Here is a 22,417-nt window from a genome sequence, read left to right on the forward strand (position 1 = left end):
TCCCTCCCACATATACAAAGCAGAGTGAAGAACACTCCTGAGCAAGACACACTTTCAGAGGAACACTGAACATCAGCTTTCTCCCTAAAATTGTATAATCATTGGAAATGGGGTGGCAAAAGCCTCTTTCAGAACTTAACTTTAACTGTCAGAAATAACATCCTCTCAATGTAGGTATCTCTAACTTTGGTTCATAAATAACCATTTTATGAAAAGTTTCACTTATGAACATGGCACAAAAAATATATAAAAAGATCGATAGACACATGTGAATTTAAATGTGGCTGCTACAGGGAAAGAGGTAACCAATTTTTAATGCATGGTCAATGAGAAGGAGGTATTAAGAGAAGCACCATCAGTCTAGTTAGCAAATTCTGGTTATTTTTGCTGATCAAGCTTACATGAGGATTGTTCTTTTCCAGGAGTTCTGTTAATTTTTCCAATAGTGCAGTAAGAAATTCTCTAGGCTTTCTTAGAACCCAAGCTGGTTGTGCAATAAAGATCCTCAAGAAGACTCCTCCAACAGCGAGCTCACCCTCTGCTTCTCCAAACACCACAGCAAAATCTTCAGGCAACTTTAAATAGAGAAAGAACAAAAGTCAAGACACTTAACAATCATTAGTTCTACACAAAGCTAGAAATGCAAACCCTATGAAGGAAATGTCCAGAAAATTAACCATATATGTATCATTAATGTAAACAAACTAAGAGTTTTATTTTCTCTCAATGCACTTCATTAAGGCTGCTTTTATTAGTTACTACTTACTTCAAAAGCAAGTATTTCTATTTTTAGGTTTGAAATCTTATTTTCTAAGAGTTTTAAGCCCATTAAAACGTAACTGTTTTGGGGTGGTGCCTGTGGCTCAATGGTAGGGCGCCAGCCCCATATACCGAGGGTGGTGGGTTCAAACCCAGCCCCGGCCAAACTGCAACAAAAAAATATGTGGGTGTTCTGGTGGGTGCCTGTAGTCCCAGCTGCTCGGGGGGCTGAGGCGAGAGAATCACCTAAGTAGGAGGTTGTTGTGAACTATGACGCCATAGCACTCTGTTGAGGGAAATAAAGTAAGACTCTGTCTCTATATAAAAACAAAATAAAAACACAAAACACACACAAAAAAATCTAAGTGTTTTAATGACAAAGTAGCTATAGGTTGGGAATAAACTAGCTTAGTATGAGCAAAAATAAAATAGAATAAAATGTAATATAAAAGTGTATTTTACCTTCCAGTTTACATCAGGGTTGTCCCGCTGATTTTTAAAGTGCCTTGGGGAGGAAAAAAGGTGGGGTGAGATACCAAAGTTCAGTTACAAAAAACACTTTAACCTTAAGTCTTAGAGAAGTCAAAGGTAGACTGGGGAATGTTTGCCCTTCCCAGTTACTTTATTTGAAGGTTATATGTTACTACCTTTGTCTTTACTTACTCTAGCATCATTTCTCTAACTGTTGTGGACACTTTGTCTCTGGAATTATCATTCCAAATTAACTCAGGATTTTCATGTGTCCCTTCAAAGATATGTACAGCAGCTTCAGGGTTGTCTCTCATAGCATCCATGAAAACACTAGGTAGAAATTTCATTAATGTAATTCGAACCTATAGGAGGAAGTTTGAGAAAAAAGAAAAACACCTATTGGAAACATCTCGGTATTTGGTTTATTTCACATATGGTTTATTTGATTTATTTTTCCTTTCCATGTCAAATTCTGTGTTCAATTTTTCCCTCAACTTAAAATTAGCAAAGAATGTGAATAGGTATTTCTCTTAAAAAGTTGTACAAATGGCCAAAAGCACATGAAAAGGTATTCAACATAAACAGCCACCAGGAAATTTAAATATCACTTTATACCTAGTAGGATGATTGTAATCAAACAAGACATAACAAGTGTTAGAGAAGATGAGGAGAAACTAGACCCCTCATATAATGTTGGTGGGCAAAATAATAGCAGCCAATTAAGAAAACAGTATGAATTCCTCAAAAGGGTAAACACAGTATTACCATATGACCCAGAAATTCTACTCCGAATAAAATAAAAACCACATAGCCACATAAAATTTGCAGATAAAAGTTCAAAGTATTACTCAGAATAGTAAAAAAGTAGAAACAACCTATGTGTCCATCAAAATGTGGAGTATTTGGCAATAAAAATGAAGTACTAACATTTGCTACAACATAGATAAACCTTGAAAATATGCTCCAATCATAAAAGAGCACAAACTGTGATTCCACTTATCGAAATGCCCAGGGTAGGCAGATCTATAGAGACAGAAAGTAGATTTGCTAGGAGGAGGAGTGAACGAAGAGTGGGTGCTAGGGAGAATAGTGTTTCTTTTGGGGCTGATGAAAATGTCTAAAATTGATTATGGCTGTCCAATCTGTGAATACAAACCATCGCACACTTGAGAAGAATGAATTATATGGTATGTCAATGATACCTCAATTACGCTGTTACAAAAAAGGAAAAAAAGTTTACTGATCCCAGCTTTAGAATCTTTTGCTACAAAACATTCACTTAAGAAGCTGACACTTCAGGCAGCACCTATGGCTCAAAGGAGTAGGGCGCTGGCCCCTTATGCTGAAGGTGGCGGGTTCAAACCCAGCCCCGGCCAAAAAAAACTGCAGAAAAACCAAAACAAAACAAAAAACAAACAAACAAAAAAACCATTAAAAGGGGTGGCGCCTGTGGCTCAAAGTGGTAGGGCACCAGCCCCATATACTGGAGGTGGTGGGTTCAAGCCCAGCCCCAGCCAAAAACTGCAAAAAAAAAAAAAAAAAAAAAAAAGTTATAAAAAAGAAGCTGACACTTCTATTTTTCCTACACAGAAAATTTAAGTATAAAAAACATTCACTTTGATGAAATTTGTCCTTCATGTATTTCAAAAGTCAGAAACATTACCAACAGCTCAAACTCAATTCCAGTAAATAGTCAAACATCTAAACCATTATTTGAAACACCTAGTATTAGTTATATGCTACCCAACTCTAGCTTTAAGAAAATTTCAATATTAGCTGGGCACGGGGGCAGGTGGGGGGAGGCTCATGCCTGTAATTCTAGCACTTTGATAGACGGAGACAGGTAAACTGCTTGAGCTCAGGAGTTTGAGACCAGCCTGAGCAAGAGTGAGGCCTTGTCTCTACTAAAAATAGAAAGACTAGCCAGGTGTTGTGGCAGGCGCCTGTAATCTCAGCTACTTGGGAAGCTGAGGCAAGAGGATTGCTTAAGCCTAAGAGATTGAGGTTGCTGTGAGCTAACATGCCACGACACTCTACCCAGGGCAACAAAGTGAGACTCTGATCTCAAAAAAAAAAAAAAAAAAGAAAGAAAAAAAGAAAATTTTAATACTGAGTATCAATATTCTTTTATGGACACTTCTATAGGCATCCAAATATAAGCTCCCTAATCTTATCAGTGCTGATGAAGACAGATTGCTACTTTATTCCTGAAGTTTGTTTCAGTTCTCTCTTCAAGGGATTTTATCACTATTATCCAATACTCTCTTGAACTTCTCAATTCCAGTGCAGGCTTCCCCAACTACAGTTTTCTGAAACAGTAACACATAGCAACAATTTCAGGTATGTCAACCTTCCAACTTTCACATCGAATCATTTCCTGTTTCTCACCATCTCTGAGATTTTGCCAAACTTCATGACATCAATATTAAAGTGATAGAGCTATACTAATTAATTTTCTGCCACAAATGTATTTTGTTCTCACCTTTGGACCTATTAGTTTATCTGCTGTCATTTTAGCAAAAAGTTCTGCTGTTTGAGCTCGAACCTGTGGATGTGTTGAGTTGCAGAACATATCTAATAAATAAATCAAAGCTCCTAGGAAGGAAAAAAATAATTAGTGCTCACACAAATAATTTGACTTTTCTAATCAGAGTTCATTTTCAAGCTTATATTTCAACTCAGTAGAGTCTGGTTTCTAAAAACCATAAGCCTTCGAAAGTACTCTTCTGGTTTATAAGACGACACAAAGCAGCTCAAAATAAGCATCATACTAAACATGACAGGATGAGAAAACACTCTATACCTTACCCTTTGCCATTGCTTCCTTGATTATCTTTGTACTTGATGTCAAAGCATAAAGAGTTTCCAGAACAAGCTGACGACCTACATAACGAAAGACATTTCGAGGAATGCATCATCAGGTTAGCTTACATTTACTGTCATCAACTTTGTGCCACTCACTCAACTAGATGTTCTCTACTGGGTATCATAATTAATTAATCTTCACACCAACCAGCAAGATAGGTATTACCATGGCCATATTATGGTTGAAGAAGCTGAAACCCAGTTTAACCAGCTAGGGTTTCACAGCTAATGAGTTGTATAGTTGGGTTTTGTATCCAGGTCTGTTAATTCCAAAGATCACATTTAACTACTATGTATACTGTCTCCTTACCTCACTGTTCACTGCACACTCAAAATCTCACTTCTCAGAACCCAGAGGACACTCTCATCAGGCATCTGAGATTTTTACCTGATGTTACTGTCTTAGGGAAACATACAGGAAGTAACAGTTCTAAGATAGTGTGCTACTCTAAGACATAAGCAGCCTTCTGGACACAGCTGGTATCCTCTCATGGAGTAACTGCCATATTACATGCAACTACACTCAATTGTTGGACTTTACTCTAATTTTAGAGTCAAAGGGAATGACAGATGATAGCCAAAGGACAAAGTCGGCAAAGAAGGTAGAGGCTATACAGTAATAGGCTGAGACTAAAACAACAATGAAGTCTTGGTATAATAAAAATAATCTGCAAATAATCTTTCCAAGTTGCCATTTTAAAGAACTATTTCAAGCATGTCATCTATTCAAGAAAAAAAAAATTGTCAATGAAAATTCAACTCCATTTGATTCACTGAACATAAAGAAATGCCAAGCATGTGCAAGGCATTGGGATACGTAGTATAAGATAAAGAAGACGGGTTCCTATTCTCAAGAAGGTGGATAGAAGAGTAACATAATCCTCAAGGGGCTGGCGAAGCTCAGTGAGCAATGCACCCTGATGGCCAGTAGTAAGACTGGAGATATGTTGCAATTGCCTAAAAAATTCAATAATCTCACATTTGAAAAGCAATCTCAAGGTTGGTTTAGCCCAACTACAAACCAATACACTACAAAACCACTCAGTTTGAGGAGACTGTATTAGGACAGGTTATGTTCAAAAAATAAAGTTGTGCATTTTTTAATCACATTGGTGGTTAAGAGTCTCTGTTAGTGTCAGATTGGTGAAAGACAGAGGATTGAGTGCTAAATTGAATACAAGGTAATCTGAAGTACTTTTCCTATCATTCGTTACCAATTATATTATTTTCTCTATAAACCATTATGATATTAGTTAATTCTTAACTACTTATGTGTGGTTTACATTCAACAAACTGAAGATCCTGGGTCTTTGCTTTTGGATGTCTTTCACCCCCAACTTTTGATATAGGAAACACAAGATAACTTTATCAATTTATGTAAAACATAATTAGGAAGACAAATTCTAGTGTAAATATTCTAAAACTAAACGCAGATAATATTTGTCTGAGGTTTTATATCAGCTATGTAATAGCTCCCTTCTACAGGTTGGCCATGCCGTGGTTTCCAAAATTCTGTTTGTGTATATACGTACTTGATGGCAAAGAATGCAGAAGAGCCAACAAATTGGACAAAACCATTGACTCAGCAATGTTGTTCACACAATCTTGATTAGATGTCACTATATTCACAACCTGAAAATTAATCAACAGGATAGTTAGAGAAATAATTGTGGACATAAATTAAGTCACACAGACTTTACAAAAGTGAGAAAATGTTTGGCAGACCAAATATTGCATTTTTAGAGAACAGTTTAATTTTAAAAGATTGGCTTTATTACTTTGATCTTCTGAGACATAATACACCTTGAGGTTCATAGGAAGCCTTAAATCTGATACCAATTCACACTCCAGAACTATATATGGTAGTGTTTTCTACTCACAGATTTGAGGTGGGGGTAGTTAAGAAGATAATGCTTTATCTCTGTCTCTCTACTGGCACTTTCTTTTGCTATCAGAAGAGAAAGTAAATGTCTTTAGTGCCCAGCACAGGAGACTGGGTCTTTTTTTTTTTTAAAGGAATAGGTATGTTTTTCTTTCAAAGAGGAAAGTTTAACTTATAAAATATAAGAATACATCTAAAAATGACCATAGAGTCAGCATCTTAGAGCAACGTATCTTAGATTTAATGTTTATTTTAGAAGTTACAAGCTACCTGAAGGAATCAAGTAGGGAAGCATAATCTTCAATTAAAAGAACATACTCATTAAGCTGTTTTTGTTTTTTATTTTTGTTTTGCTTTTTGAAGACAAATTCTTGTTCTCTTGCACTGGCTGGAGTGCAGTGGTGTCATCACAGTTCACAGCAACCTCAAACTCCTAGTCTCAAGCAATCCTCCTGCCTCATCCTCTGGAGTTGCTGGCACTATGGGCGTGTTTTTTTTGTATTTCTTTCTTTCTTTCTTTTTTTTTTTTTGTAGAGATGGGGGTCTTACTATGTTGCTCAGGCTGGTCTCAAAAAGCAATCCCCTAGCCTTAGCTTTTCAAAGTGCTGGGATTATAGGCATGAGCCACCATACCTAGCCGGATTTAACTTTCATTTTTCTATTAAAAACCTATTTTAAGCTGAACTATTAATATAATCTAAGAGCATATTATACAAATTATTCATAAACCACTCATACACCTGGTTACCAGAGGGTTGGATTTGGTGTACTTGCAATAAATCGTTGTAATGAGCGGAATCATCTCAAAAATGATCCCAGGAATTCACTCTGGGTTGTTCGGACAAAGAACTCCCTTTGATCAGGAATTTCCTGCTTCTCTCAGAGGGTAAACGCTGTGCCCAAATAGAATCCTAGGGATCTCACTGGCTCCATTATCCTGAGAAGGGGCCTCCACAGCTTCTCTTGGACCCTTAAGATTCACAGGTTCTAGACAGCTGGGATTCCTAGAGAACTATAAACAGCAGCACACCCAGGTGTCTGCCTATAACACTCACTGAGAGAACCCTCTCAGTGGGTTCAGAGAGGGTACAACCTCAAGGTATAGTATGTCTTTTGTACTGGTCCTAAATAACGAATGGGGGCGCTGGAGATAGGAAGGAGGAGAGTGCAGCAGAAGGGTCAGTCCTCAGGAATAATCCAAACCCATGATGCACAGCCAGGCAGAGTACCCTCAATATCTCTGTGAGAAGACTGAGAGATCAGAGAAGCCCTGCCTACTCTTCTTGCTGACCTGTGGATCCTAAGATTCCTTAATATGTTCTATTCCCTAACCCACATGTGACACTGTACACTGTATCCCAAGCCCTAATGCATGGCAATGGCAACAAAGGGAACCACCCTGAATGATACTATATTAATGTGTGCTCTTCAAATTGAGTATGTTAATTCAAATTTTAAAAACATATTAATTTGCCTTAATAGGCAACATTTTAAAAACTATATGCATACTTCCACTCAACTTTGGATAATGACTCATTAGGACTCAGTGGAAGAAAGAGAACATGCTTCAGTACAAAATACTTTTACCTCTAAAGCCAACTGCTGTACTTGACCAGCCCCATGGACTCGGAGAAGAGAAAATATCAACTTAAAGTGCCCAATGCATTCACTTTCAGAGCCTAGGGAATAAGAATAAAATGGTTATTTTTTATTTCCCAGATAGGTTTTAAACCACACACCTTTGGAAAACTGATATAAGTCTCTGATAACACTTTAAACATTTATGACATGAAGTAATTAAACTGTCTCTAAGCAGCAGTGTATCTTTTTTAAAAGGCAAAAATATATTAGTGTTTCCTAGGTTTGTTTTCATTCACTCTCACCCCATCCTCCAGGCTAAAAACAAGAACTTTTATCAAATAATTCAAAAAGAGCTTAAAAGTTAAAGTTTAAAGTAGTAAATTTTACTGTTTACTTCTAGATTTTAGATCTAATCCCCTCAACCAATTATATTTTGGGAGTATTCGACATCCTTTGACTTTTTCTTTTTTTCAGGTTAATATGAAAGTATAAACAGCTAGGTTACAATATTTGCATTTGTTAGGCAGAGTCTCTCTTGTAGTTGGGTCCTGTACCCAAAAGGTGTGCCATACACCCTTACATTGTGTCTAATAAGTGGAGTGCCCTCCTTCCTCTCCTTTCCCCCTCTCCCCAACTTGAATTGAATTTTTTCTCGTATGCTGGCATGTGTTAGATTGTCTACTGGCTTCATATTAGTATTGAGTACACTGAATTTGCTTTTCCATTCTTGTGATACTTTATTAAGAAGAATGTGTTTCAATTCCACCCAGGTTAATACAAAAGATGTAAAGTAACCATCTTTTTATGGCCGAATAATATTCCATGGTATACAAATACCACAGTTTGTTAATCCATTCCTGGGTTGATGGGCATTTAGGTTGTTTCCACATTTTGGCAATTGGAAACTGAGCTGTGAGAAACAATCTAGTGCAAATGTCCTTATGGTAAAAGGATTTTTTTCTTCTAGGTAGATACCTAGTAGTAATAGGACTGCAGGATCAAATGGTAGATCTAATTTGAGTTCTTTGAGGATTCTCTATACTTCTTTCCAAAGAGGCTGTATTAGTTTATAGTTCCACCAACAGTGTAGAAGTGTTCCCCCTCTCTCCACATCCATGTCAGTCAGCATCTGCAACTTTAAGACTTTGTGATGTGGGCTTTTGTCACTGGGGCTTAGGTGGTATTTCATGGTGGTTTTGATTTGCATTTCTGATGATTAGGGACGATGAACATTTTTTTCATGTTTGTTAGCCATTTGTCTGTCTTCCTTAGAGAAGGTTCTGTTTATGTCTCTTGTCCAGTTATAGATAGGATTGTTTGCTCTTTTCTTGTTAATTACTTTGAGTTCTCTGTACATTCTAGTTGTCAACTCTTTGTCAGATTCAGAACATGCAAATATCTTTTCCCATTCTCAAGGTTGTCTATTTGCTTTAATTGTTATGTCCTTAGCTGTGCAGAGACATCCTTTTGCTTTCATGATTGAGTTAAAACTCGACCACTTGAAGACTAATTACAAGTGGACTGATAAACACAAACAAAGGACTACTCCAGAAAATACTAAAAGGTAGTGGCATTTCCATTCCTACTTATGTCAAACCTTAACCCTACATAATTACTATAATTTTGTAAAGAACTCAAAAATATTAAACAGTAGGTTCTGTTTAGCATATACTGCCTTTCTTGCTGTAAGGTAGTAAAACATACAGTGTATTCGGTAATCTCTGAGGCTTCTTAAGATAACTAATACTCCTTCAACTGAAAGTCTGAAAATATTCTATAAATAAGTTGCTTTTAAATTCATTTTCAAATCACTTCTTTAATAGGTAAGAATTGTCATAAATACTTTAATGACATACACACCTTGCATCTAAATTTAAAAAATGCATGTGATTCTAATGCATTAACTTTATAAATGCTGTCAAAAGAAAATTTCTTTTGAAATTTTCACAAACAGTGTATGCTGTTGCTTACTATAAGTTCCAAATCAATAGCCTAGCTTGCTTTGCTATTTCTTTGTATCTATTACTAATAATGTCTTAGCTAAATCTAAATAATACAAAATAAAGTTTTCAAAAAAAAAATAGTTTAATAACACTATCTTTAATAACATCTCAAGTACACCATGTGAATAATTTTCCTAACATTTAATTACTGTTGATTTTATTTGAAAAAATTTTTGGCAATAATCAAAAAGTCAGAATTTGAATAATACTTTAAATATTTCCTGAAAAGAGCAAAAGAAGACCTAAAAGACAATGTTCAATGTTACTTAAAAAGACCTGGTGTAGTCAAGTAATTTAAATTGAGTTTATATTGTTTTAGGTTGTACATTCTATATTGCTTACCAAATCCAAATTTCCAAAGTCAGAATAGGAGGCAGCTTTTAGAATATCAATCAACCTTTTCCCTGGAGTCATAACCAGGTGTAATTTTCTCTGAGTTTCTCTGATAAAGATGAGAATTAGAATTTTTAGGGCTCTTTTGCTGGAAGAGTCTTTTTTTTTTTTTTTTTTTTTTGAGACAAAGCCTCAAGCTGTCCCCCTGGGTAGAATGCTGTGGCATCATAGCTCATAGCAACCTCCAACTCCTGGGTTCAAGCGAGTCTCCTGCCTCAGCCTCCCAAGTAGCTGGGACCACAGGTGCCCGCCACAACGGCTGGCTATTTTTTGGTGGAGCCGGGCTGGATTTGAACCCACCACCTTAGGTGTATATGGCTGGCACCTTAGCCACTTGAACCACAGGTGCTGAGCCTGCTGGAATGGTCTTACTGAGCCTGACCAAGGGTACAGTCACACACCTGGATTATGTTTTATGACATTTCTCAGAGCCTCCAAAGCCATTTCCACTCTTGGTAAGCGGTCTCCATGTTGCTCTGACTCCACTTTTGCAGCATGTGTGATGGCCATGAATGTGTGAAGGTACTGGGCCTGGGAGCCTATGTAATCCAAGAGACTTGCAGCAAATGCCTTTGGAACCTAAGTCAAGCAAACAAATATTAAAAAAAAACACACATGCCCTCAGATATAGCCTATCACAAAGACTCCCTAGAAAAAAGAAAATCTTCAAGCTATAAAAGTAAATCAACATGTTTTTAACACACATACATGAATACATCTATGTATTACAGGGGATGGGGAACAGGACACATTATTAAAAAGAGTTTTTCAACTTTCAGAGATCTATACATTCCTATCAGGACCATAGCAGGACCTCAGCTAGACCTGGGGTTATGGCTCCACTATCAGTATTTCCTGCTTTACCCTCCATCTTTATGTTACGAAATGGCTTTTTTCTTAAAAATCATGGACTAACCTCTGTTAACTTCAAACTTTTCTTTTGCAGCTTCCTCAGGTTGCACAGCCTTCACAGAATTGAAGAGATTTGGGGCCTTGCTCTGGAGAGAGTTTTGGCTTAAGAGAATGTTGAGACTGGTTTGTTTTCTATCTAGACTTGTGGTCCCCAATCCCCCAGCTGTTGACTGGTTACTGGTCAGTGGCCTGTTAGGAACCAGGGTGCCTAGCAGGAGGCGAGCGTGATGAGAGCGCAAGGAAGTAGAGCTTCATCTGTATTTACAACTCCTCCCCACCACTCGCTTCTCTGTCTGAGCTCCACCTCTGTCAGATCACCAGCAGCACTAGATTCTCACAGGCGTGTGGACCCTCGTTTCAACTGCACATGCAAGGCACTAGGTTGTGAGCTCCTTAGGACAACCAATGCCTGATGATCTGAGGTGGTGCTAAGGTGGTGATGCTAGTGCTAGGGAGTGGCCACAAATACAGATTACCATTAGAAATAAAATACACAATGAATGTCACACACTTGAATCATCTTGAAACCATACCCAACCCTGCCCATGGAAAAACTTGAGTTCCATATAATGGATCCTTGATGCCAAAAAAGGTTGGGGACTGCTGATCTAGACCACTGAAACTCTCCGTATCAGCAATAAGGCTGTTTTGCTTTCTTGTCATTTGTGTATTTACTGGAGTAGCACTTTTTAATTTCCTTCAAAAACTTTTCCTTTGCATTCATAACTTGGCTATTTGGCACAAGAGGCTTATCTTAGCTTTTACTTGTCTTCCTCATTGAGCTTAAAGTGAGAGACAGGAACTATTCCTTTCATTTGAAAAGAGAGGCCATTGCAGGATTATTAATTGGCCTAATTTTAATATTGTCTCAGGGAATAGGGAGGCCCAAGGAGAGGGAGGCAGACAGAGAAGGGAGGGGATGTCTAGTTAGTGGAGTCATCAGAACACACATGACATTTACACATTTATCAATTAACCTCATTGCCTTACACAGGTATAGTTTGTGGCACCCCCAAAACAATTAGAATAGTAACATCAAAGATCACTGATCACCATACAGACAATAACTGTAATGAAAAAGTTTGAAATATTCCAAGAATTACCACAATGTGACACAGAGACACCAAGTGAGCATTATAGTTGGAAAAAATGGAGACTGAGGGACTTGACACAGATGACACAAACTTTCAAACTTAAAAAACACAAACACAAAAAAGCACTATCTGAAGTGCAATAAAGCAAAATCCAATAACATGAAGTACAGGTATAAAGAATAAGAATAAACTAGCAGCTTTCAGTAATAAATAATCAAAGGTTTCAGACAAAATTAAAAGCAGATAACTTACCTCTAGTTGGAAAGTAGGGACTTCATTATACACCCTAACAAAAATCTCCCCTACAATAAGTTCTTTGGCATGATCACTGTATACAAATTCTGATCCATAAGTTTTGTCACAATCACCCTTTTAATAAAAAGAAAATGGACTGTTAGATATAAATTAGAATCATTAATGTCTGATTTGTAAATCTTTCCATGTTCAGTTTAGATAAATTACTCAGGACATCATACATTTTCTAAAAAAAAAAAAAAGTGTGATACACATCATATTACTGGGGAGAACTCTGATTTACTAGGAAAAGGGACTGGAGTAACAATTAAAATAAGACTTCTGTGTACAAAAACTGGTTAAAATAGAAGAAAGACATATATTAAGTTGTAACAACAACAAAAACTTAATGTATTATTTCATAAAATAGAATGCTGTTCCTAAGTGGGCTAAATATTTTGGCAAAGAACTACAGGCTTAACACCAAACATGAGAAATAAGAGGTTTCTGCTTTGGCAATACTAAACTGCATTTCCAGAAATTCTATCAGAATAAGTTACCCAAGAATTTTATAAGACAATAACATACTTTTTTAATCATATTTTCTTGTTGGGATTCAATAAATTCAAGTAGTTCTGCTCTTGTAGAATTGTTCCATATCAAATAGGGACTCTCAGTGTTGCTGTTAAGCATCTTCAAAATCTAGGAGATAGAAGATAACTGTTTTGTAACATTCAGTAAAAAAAATTAAAGTTATCATTTATTAAAAACATTTACTACATGCCAAGCACTGTAACAGCTGCCTTAAGTATAATGGATTTGAACAAAAAGTACCTAAGAAATTCTAAGTTTTTTTTGGCATTATTCACTCTGCAGCTCAAAAGAACCAAGGATATAAAAGATCAAATGATTTATATAACCAGTAAATGGTGAAACTGGGATTCAAATTTGAGCCTGGCTTTAACAGTCTTTGCATTTATTCTGCTATGTTGAAAAGTCAGTATTTTGTCTTCAAGTACTTCATGAACACCAGCAAATACAGGGTCTCAGTCCCTAAAGTTACCATACTTAGGAAAAATGGGAAATTATAGCTAAATGTACCTTTATTTACAACATATTCATCCTAAAATTTTACAAAGAGATGGCTAATATGTACAGAATCACATATGGCAACTGCAGGGACGAATTTTGGGACATGCTGTATAAGAATCACGCCATATTACCTTTATACACAAATAATAGGAAAACAAAATCTAAGTCTTTAGAACACATGCCCCTCAGAAAAGAAATAAAATTTACGAATTGGAAGTCAGTTTGGATTTTCTTGGCCCCACTTAAGATTCAAAGCTGCATAGCAGTTTTGCAGGCACACATTCATTATGATTGCTTAGCCATCCAGCATGCTTTCCCTGTTTAGTTCTCAGTTTTAAGTACAAACACAGACACCTCCTTAAATGTGTGAATAAAATCTTTTCAATTTTACATTTATAGAGCTCTGTGTTAAGAGGAAAGAGGAGGGCATCGCTTCTGTCTTATATAAAGCCATCTACATGTTTTCAAACGGTTAATGTGTCTAGTTAAATAAAACAACTAAAAAATATATGGTCAGGACAAATCATGAAACTTTAAAACTTGATTGTTTAAATGAACATTTTATTAAATCCAGATGAACATATGCCAAGATTTAATTTTTAAGCCTTTAAAATTTTTGGCATTAAAGTCTTGAGCCTTAAGCTCAAGCCTTTAATCCCAGCACTTTGGGAAGCAGAGGCTGAGATCAGGAGTTCAAGACTGGCCTTGGCAATATGGCAAGATCTCCTATCTATAAAATAAATAAAAAAAATTAGCTGGGTGTGGTGGCACTGGCCTACAGTCCCAGCTACCTGGGAGGCTGACGCAGGAGGATCACTTATGCCCAGGAATTAGAGGCTACAGTGAGCTATGACTGTGCTACTGCACTCTAGCTTGGCTAACAAAATAAAACCCTATTTTAGATTAACAAACAAACAAACAAAAGTTTAATTTTGAAATGATACCATCATATTGTGGAGGGAAGATAGCCTATAAAAGAAGTTAATTACCAAATTGTTGGTATTTTTGAAGCCACTCTTTTCAGTGAGAAGATTGTATTACACTGATGAACACAAAGTTCAGGAAAAGAACAAAGATAAAGAGTGGCCTCTCGAGCTCTCGTTTTACCAGGGGGAACTGAAATGCACGGCCTACACTGTGAACCACATAGTCAGACTTGATGAAAATAAACAAGTTGCCCATATTCTAAAAGTACCTTCAATATTGGGAACCTAGACATTTTTTCTTAAAAAATAATACATGATGATTAGAAAAAAAGAAAAATAGCCTATAATTCTACCATTCAGGAATAACTACAGTTAACATACTGGTATAGATCTAACAATTTATATTCACTTTTTTATACCAAAAATGAACCTAGTCTCTTAATTTCTTTTCTATTTTTTTTCTTCTTTTTTTGAGACAGAATCTCAGTCAGTTGCCCTGGGTAAACTGTCATTCATGGTGTCATACCTCACAGCAACCTCAAACTCTCAAGCAACCTCAAGCAATCTCCTTGCCTCAGCCTCCTGAGGAGTTGGGACTACAGGCACCTACCACAACATTCAGCTAGCTTTTCTGTTTTTAGCAGAGACTGGGTCTTGCTCTTGCTCAGGCTGATCTCAAATTCCTGAGCTCAGGCAATCCACTTACCTCGGCCTCCCAGTGTCCTCAGATTATAGTACGAGCCACTGTGCCTGGCCTAGTCACTTAATTTTTTATAAAATCTTTTACTACCCTTAAGCATTCTTTTACAAGTAAAGGGTATGTATTAATCTGCTTAATTAATAAATTTCTATAGTCTATCTAATTCTTTAATGCTATATTCTTAGATCTTTTTGTAATGATCACCACAAAAGAGGACAAAAAAAGGTTGGGAGATCCACCAAGTCATACTTATTTGTGCAATGCATCTAAGTATTTGTGCAGATGTGTATGTGCATGTATGTGTATGTCTGCATTTATACACTTACTTCCAGGATTTCTTTATCTTTTTCTTTTTTTGGAGACAGAGCCTCAAGCTGTCCCCCTGGGTAGAGTGCCATGGCATCACAGCTCACAGCAACCTCCAACTCCTGGGCTCAAGCAAGTCTCCTGCCTCAGCTTCCCAAGTAGCTGGGACCACAGGCACCCACCACAATGCCTGGCTATTTTTTGGTTGCAGCCGTCATTGTTGTTTGGCAGGCCCGGGCTGGATTCGAACCCGCCACCTTAGGTGTATGTGGCTGGCGCCTTAGCCGCTTGAGCCACAGGCGCCGAGCCTACTTCCAGATTTCAACTCTGGTTCTTTTTGGTTTTTTTTTGTTTTTTTGGCCGGGGTTGGGTTTGAACCTGCTACCTCTGGCATATGGGGCCAGCACCCTACCCTTTTGATCCATAGGCGCCGCCCCAGGATTTCAACTCTGAGTCTAAATAAGCAATAGCTTATCAGAAACAGCTAGAAACAGACTCTGGGTCTCTTCACTCCCAGTAGTCTTCCCAGTGTGAAAGACCATTCCAAGTTCACTCTCTTGACCTGTTCCTTTGGGACTAAAGATTGTAAAAATTATGGTGGACTCTACAATGTGAATATTTTCAATTTTTAGGTTTCCAGCAATCACTGTTGTGTTCCTTTCACTACTTAAAAGGATCTTGCACTAGTCATTACAACCCAGACAGACTACCTCTGAAGCACATACCTCAGTAACGCTAACCACAGCAAGTTTTCTAGCAACATAGGGTGTTAGCATGCCAGCTAAACTTTTCCTTATTGTTGGATTTTCTGGAGTTGCTGCTTCTTCTGGCAAATACCCTCCAAGACGACTTAGAGCATAAACGCTCAGTTTGGCGAGGCTGTTGGCTACTTCCTGGTATAAAAAATTAAGCCATTAATTTATATCTACTACCTTACACGAGTTAACACAATAACTTTGTAGAATCAAAATATGGAACATGTTTCAAGGACCAAAAGCCAATCCAAAAGGGCAACCAAAGAGTCTCCAAATTGATGTTAAAAAGCTGATATATCAGAATTTAATCATTTATAGGAAAGACCATCAAAATCTCTGTCCATCGATGTACTATATCTCATAAATAACTAGAAGCACAATAGGGGAAAGGTTGGGGTATAGGAAATAGAAAAACTAACTTGCTTGCTAGGGGCACACAGTGACAATCTGAGCAATGAATGAGAGTGAACAGGAGAGACAGAAAAGATATCCATATACCTGTAACAGTCAGACAAGTACTCAAGTGTTTTGGGGCGTTAGCCCCAACTGCCTGATATTATATTTACCTGTATTATGCAATCATAATTCTGCATCACAAAACTGAGTAAGAAAATATTATGTCCAGTATAAGCTATTGTAAATTCCTTTCTTCAAGCATAAGTGGTTTAGATGAAAAATGTGGGGGCTTAAAGAGCAACAAACTTAGTTAAAACAGTTTATCCCTGGAGGGCTCTGGATAGCTGAAGCCTTGCTTCACATTAACTTACCATCAAACTACGGTGTGGGCTCAAGTTCAATGTTAAGCAAGTTAGAATTACCTGCTGATTTGTTTCTTCACTTTTCTGAATGCCACTCTCTTCTAGTGTGTAGTCATAATTAAATAAAAAACCAAGCAGATGCCACAAAACTCCAGCCTGAAATAGATGTGTCTGTAGCCAGAAATCCACAGCAAAAGAACTGACACATTCCACCCCAAGAGCAGCCACCCGTGGAATACTCTGGGAGAATAGAAATAACAAAATAAAATTATAGTTAAAAAAAGCTTTTAAGAGAAATGGGTTATAAACGTATGTCAAGCTAACTAGTTTATTTTGCAAAATATTTACTTCTTTTTTATATACATATATATGTATGGAGATATCTTTATCTCCAATTCTGGTCTAAATCTGACTCCTACATTCTTTAAAGCCTAAAATAAAAAGTGCCCTTATCATGAGATACCAGAGTTACTATCTTTGAGACTACTATTGGAAGACTTGGGAATATAGCTTTCCCTGATTTATTGTATTTTTAAATTTTAAAAATAGTCAGTACCAAGTCATAAGCTACTTATTTTACTTAGCCACATCAATGATAGCTTTTGTGCAGGATTTTTTCAAAATGATTTCTCTATTTTTAATTTATCATTATTATTTTTGAGACAAGTCTCACTATGTCTCCCTTGATAGAGTACTGTGGTGTCACAGCTCACAGCAACCTCTACCTCTTGAGCTTAAGAGATTCTCTTGCCTCAGCCTTCCAAGTAGCTGGAACTACAGGTGCCCACCACAACGCCTGGCTATTTTTTGCCACAGCTGTCAATGTTAGCTGGCCTGGGTTCGACCCTGCTACCCTCGGTGTATGTGGCCGGCACCATAACCACTGTGCTATGGGTACTGAGCCTGATGTATTTCTTTATAACAGAGTTTGTATTTTTTTTTTTTTTTGAGACACGAGTCTCACTATATTGCCCTCAGCAGAGTGCCGTAGCATCACGGATCACAGCAACCTCAAACTCTTGGGCTTAAGCAATCCTCTTGCCTCAGCCTCCCAAGTAGCTGGGACTACAAGTGCCTGCTACAATGCCTAGCTATTTTTTTGTTCTAGTTGTCATTGTTGTTTAGCAGGCCTGGGCCGGGTTTGAACCCACCAGTCCAGATGTGTGACCGGTGCTCTAACCACTGTGCTACCGGCACCAAGCCAAGAGTTTGTATTCTTATCAAATATTCCTAAAACCATCAAGTAGATATAGTTGAGCTATAGATATTTCCATCAGATTTCTTCTAGATATCCTAGTTCCAGATCTGCACCTCAATCCTATTCAATACAACTCTCATTCTGCCCAGTTTTTTAAGAAATCTCTCCCTCCTTCCCAGTCACCTGCTGCATCTACCCACAGTCAACCTCCCTCAGTAGTTTTGTATTGGGAGGAAACCTTAAGTTCCCAGACTCTAACGCTTTCTCCCCAAGCACTGCCTGCATTCAGGTTTCACATGGCCTTTTGCCATTAGATTTATTTAGTACCTGCCTTTCTTCTAATGTTCTGATGGTACCTACTTCCCTTTAGGTATGTCATTCTAATCTTATTCTTTATGGGTCAGCCTAGAAACAAAGCATTTATAATAAGATTTTTGTGAAAAAATGCTTAAGAACCAAATAATTTACTTTCAAATATTTTTTGGAAAAGCACCTGATTATAAATTGGGAATGGCTATTTGTCAAGAAAGCTGTTTGCTATCCTGTATCAAGAAACCATTAAAAATTAACTTTACCTTGCCAAAATACAGCACTCGACACAGATCTTTGATGATGCTAGGTATTTCTGTAATCTTTTCTCTGCATTCTTCAAACTGAGCAGCCACACTATAGCATTTACTTATGTGTCCACACACCTGCAGACAACAAAATAAAGTAAAAAAATAGTTACATGTGCATACCTTACTCAAGACATAGTGGAAATCAAATCAGCAGAGTTGTGAATAATGCTTAATGGTATACATAATGCTCCAAAATTAGAATATTTTTACTGGATCACTAGTGTTTCTCATTAAGATTCCCTACAGATGAATGGACTGGTTGGCAAATCACAGCCACTATAGCCCAAGGGCCAAATCAACTACAGGACTGCTTTTGTACTGCTAGGGAATTAAGAATGGTTTTTATTAGTGCATTTATGGGGTATAATGTGCTATTTTATATATAATTTGGAATGTTTCATGTACACATTTACAATTTAATAAAAAAAGGGGGATACAATGTAGGGGTCTATGGCACACCTTTTGGGTACAGGAAACAATTACAAGGACCCTATTTAACAAATGCAAACATTATAACCTACTTGTTTGTGATTTCATATTAATCTGAAATAAAAAATAAAATATATGGTAATATAGTATATTATGTAAAATATGTAATTATGAATAAATGTATGATTTTTTTTTTTTTTTTTGCAGTTTTTGGCCAGGGCTGGGTTTGAATCTGCCACCTCTGTTATATGGGGCCAGTATCCTACTCCTTTGAGCCATAGGGTGCCGTCCATCTATGATTTTTTATATTTAAATTACATAAAGAATGGTTTTTATATTTCTAAAGGGTTGTTTAAAAAACACAGAAGAAAATGTAATAGATTGCATGAAACCTGAAAACCTCAAATATTTACTCTCTGACCTTTCATTTAAAAAATTTGCTGGCAGCTCCCATAGCTCAGTGAGTGGGGCGCCAGCCACATGCACCGAGGCTGGTGGGTTCCAGCCCAGGTTGGGCCTGCTGAACAGTGTAAAACCAAAAAATAGCCAGGCGTTATGGTGGGCGCCTGTGGTCCCAGCTGCTCGGGAAGCTGAGGCGGGAGAATTGCTTGAGCCCAGGAGTTTGAGGTTGCTGTGATGCCATAGCATTCTATGGTGGGTGACATAGGGATACTGTGCCTTAAAAAAAAAAAAAAATTTGCTGGCCTCTAGATTAAGGTATTTTTGTCCATCTTACTAACACGGCAGAATATCACAATTCTATTTATGTAATGTACTTCACAATGGGAGAATAAAATTCAAAAGCTAGCACCTGACAGTTCTATCATATATTCTAGATTTTGCTAGCATAAGTAAAAAGCCACACAGAAAGATAATGTTCTACAAAAATCAATAAATTCCTGATGACTTTCTATCAAATAATTCAATATTATAAATGTGACAAAATTAGGCCACTAATCATGGTAGGAGAGTGAGGTAGAAGATATGTGAAATAAAAATAGCAGATTGACAAATGTTTGGAAGCTAGGTGATGGAGATATAGGGTTCAGCCTATTATTCTCTACTGTAAGAAAAAAAAATAAGCCAATAGATAACAAGTACTGTAGTGCAGTAATACTTAAAAGTGTCACAGATCAACAGCATTAGTGTTACCTAGAAACTTGACAGAAAGGCATTTTCCTCAGGGCTCTATCCTAGGCACAAAGAATCAGAAACTCAGGGTAGGGAGGGAGCTTAGCAATCCATGTTTTAAGGAGTTGTTTTTTGAGACAGAGTCTCACTTACTAACCCTCTGTGCCGTGGCGTCACAGCTCACAGCAACTTCCAACTCCTTGGGCTTAGGCGATTCTCTTGTCTCAGCCCCCCAAGTAGCTGGGACTACAGGTGCCCACCACAATGTCCAGCTATTTTTTGTTGTTGCAGTTTGGCCAGGGCCGGGTTTGAACCCACCATCCTCGGTAAATGGGGCCAGCACCTTACCCACTGAGCCACAGGTGCCGCCCCTTAATGAGCTCTTTGGTTGATTCTCAAGTACATAAAGTCTGAACACCCCTAGTCTAGTGTAACTTTCTTGGAACCATGACTTTTAGTCTCACCTGTACTGACATGTCACTCGGTTTACTAGAACGATTCAAGACAGCCACACAGCGACTAAATGCCTCTTGTAACACCTAGCGACAAAGAAGGCAGCTATTAACTCTCCATTTTGACTTGAAGTCTAACAATCCTTTTCTAGTAGAAATAAAATATAAATAATCTTCTAATGTTACTTATTTGGTACACAAACGTTTGCTCAATTAACATTTGTTAAATAAGTAAACAAAAGACTCCCAAAAGTTTCTTTTTCAGTATTCCCAATAAGCTACTTTGTAAGTAGTATTACCTTTACCAATTTTGAACTGAGTACTCTGTGACTCACTTTATGAAATAAAGCTTCATTTCTACCTTTAATTTTGGAATGAGCATACAGAGAATATTATATAAACTGCTAGAATAAATTTAAACAAGAAACTGTATCATCTACATTTGTACTTGGTATATTCTCTATTGTCAGGGCATATAATGTGTCCAAACCAGCTTAACGATAGGCACAGAGGTTACTCCATATCACCTCTATTCCATTCTCCCTTCTGAGCTCTTCGGCATTGAGGGCCGAACAGTTAACAGTATGGAAAGCCAGCTCTGCCGCAGCAGGCAACAATGGTGATTCTTTTGAGAAAAGGAGGTCATCTGAAGTTTCCATTGTTATAGTCCTAATTAACATGGGGTATCCTGCATATTTATAAGGCTGTAAATCTGAAAAACACAAATGTTAGTGTTGAGAAAACAAGACTAAACAAAAACTGATCATGCCAAGGTTTTAATTTTGATACCATGTTCAAGTATGTTGCCTTAGAAAACATAAAGACATTTAACTTCTTAAAAGTCTTCTAATTTCAGTTTATAAAAAAATTAAAATTTTCATAGTAGAAAATCCCTTGGATTGTTCCTTTTAGCAAACTTGTTCAATTTCTCTAAAATGTTCCATTAGAAAATAATATTTTCTGCAAAACTAACTGCCCTTGGTGTATAACTGTTTTGATCCTTTGCAGAACATCTACTTCTATGTTGTCCATGTGATCTTTGCAACTTTTTGCCTAGTCACGGGCAGCAACATATAGCGAATGCACCAGAAATTAAATTAACACTCATAAGTACCTCTTTATAAAGAATAAAGATTCTGAGAAGACATTTTATTTAAACGAGTGAATATTTTAAATCAATCTTTCTATATAAGTACCTTTTTCTATTTTATCAGTTTTCTTAAAATAAACATTCAAAAATACTAAATAGAATTTATTACTAGAAATATAAAATAAAAATGTTAAATTATTAACTGTATTTAGCTAATTCATGTTTCAATAAGTATATTTAAAAATGAAAGTTAGCATATGCATGTGCCCAATTACTCTGTTCTTTTCTTCTTTTAAAACTAACCTATTAGGCAGAAATGTGCAAATTAATTGGCTGTTACTTTAAAAGTAACTCTGTAATTTCACTTGAAATCCACATAAAGCTTTTCACCTTTCAAGATAACCAAAAATTGGCCTTAAATTGAAACTCATTTCTTTTTTTTTTTAAACAGAGCCTTAAGCTGTTCCCCTGGGTAGAGTGCTGTGGCATCACAACTCACAGCAACCTCCAACTCCTGGGCTCAAGCTAGTCTCCTGCCTCTACCTCCCAAGTAGCTGGGACCACAGGTGCCTGCCACAACACCCGGCTATTTTTTGGTTGCAGCCATCATTGTTTGGGGGGCCCGGGCTGGATTCGAACCTGCCACCTTAGGTGTATGTGGCTGGCGCCTTAGCCATTTGAACCTCATTTCTAAACTGGCTTTTAAAAAAAGGTCCTCTGGAACTGATCCTAATTTTCCTAATATGACACATACATACAGGTATGT

At 37.2% G+C, this 22,417-nt stretch overlaps 1 protein-coding gene across 1 annotated transcript in view; it reads right to left on the bottom strand.

Annotated features, from left to right (window-relative positions):
* DNAJC13 (DnaJ heat shock protein family (Hsp40) member C13) overlaps positions 1–22,417 on the bottom strand; it is a 129,383-nt gene that overhangs the window by 14,695 nt on the left and 92,271 nt on the right. Inside the window, exons 37-51 of the mRNA XM_003781698.2 lie at positions 21,089–21,273; positions 20,574–20,648; positions 18,505–18,624; positions 16,792–16,971; positions 15,944–16,111; positions 12,783–12,896; positions 12,213–12,329; positions 10,356–10,533; positions 7,565–7,656; positions 5,628–5,727; positions 4,039–4,113; positions 3,713–3,825; positions 1,423–1,592; positions 1,222–1,264; positions 402–575 (exon numbers count right to left, since the gene is read on the bottom strand). Of these exons, the coding sequence (XP_003781746.1) occupies positions 402–575; positions 1,222–1,264; positions 1,423–1,592; positions 3,713–3,825; positions 4,039–4,113; positions 5,628–5,727; positions 7,565–7,656; positions 10,356–10,533; positions 12,213–12,329; positions 12,783–12,896; positions 15,944–16,111; positions 16,792–16,971; positions 18,505–18,624; positions 20,574–20,648; positions 21,089–21,273 (1,904 nt within the window). The remainder of the gene's footprint in view (positions 1–401; positions 576–1,221; positions 1,265–1,422; positions 1,593–3,712; positions 3,826–4,038; positions 4,114–5,627; positions 5,728–7,564; positions 7,657–10,355; positions 10,534–12,212; positions 12,330–12,782; positions 12,897–15,943; positions 16,112–16,791; positions 16,972–18,504; positions 18,625–20,573; positions 20,649–21,088; positions 21,274–22,417) is intronic.

The sequence above is a fragment of the Otolemur garnettii genome, unplaced genomic scaffold, assembly GCF_000181295.1.
Source record: "Otolemur garnettii isolate 467f Iridium unplaced genomic scaffold, OtoGar3 scaffold00002, whole genome shotgun sequence".
NCBI classification, from domain to species: domain Eukaryota; kingdom Metazoa; phylum Chordata; class Mammalia; order Primates; family Galagidae; genus Otolemur; species Otolemur garnettii.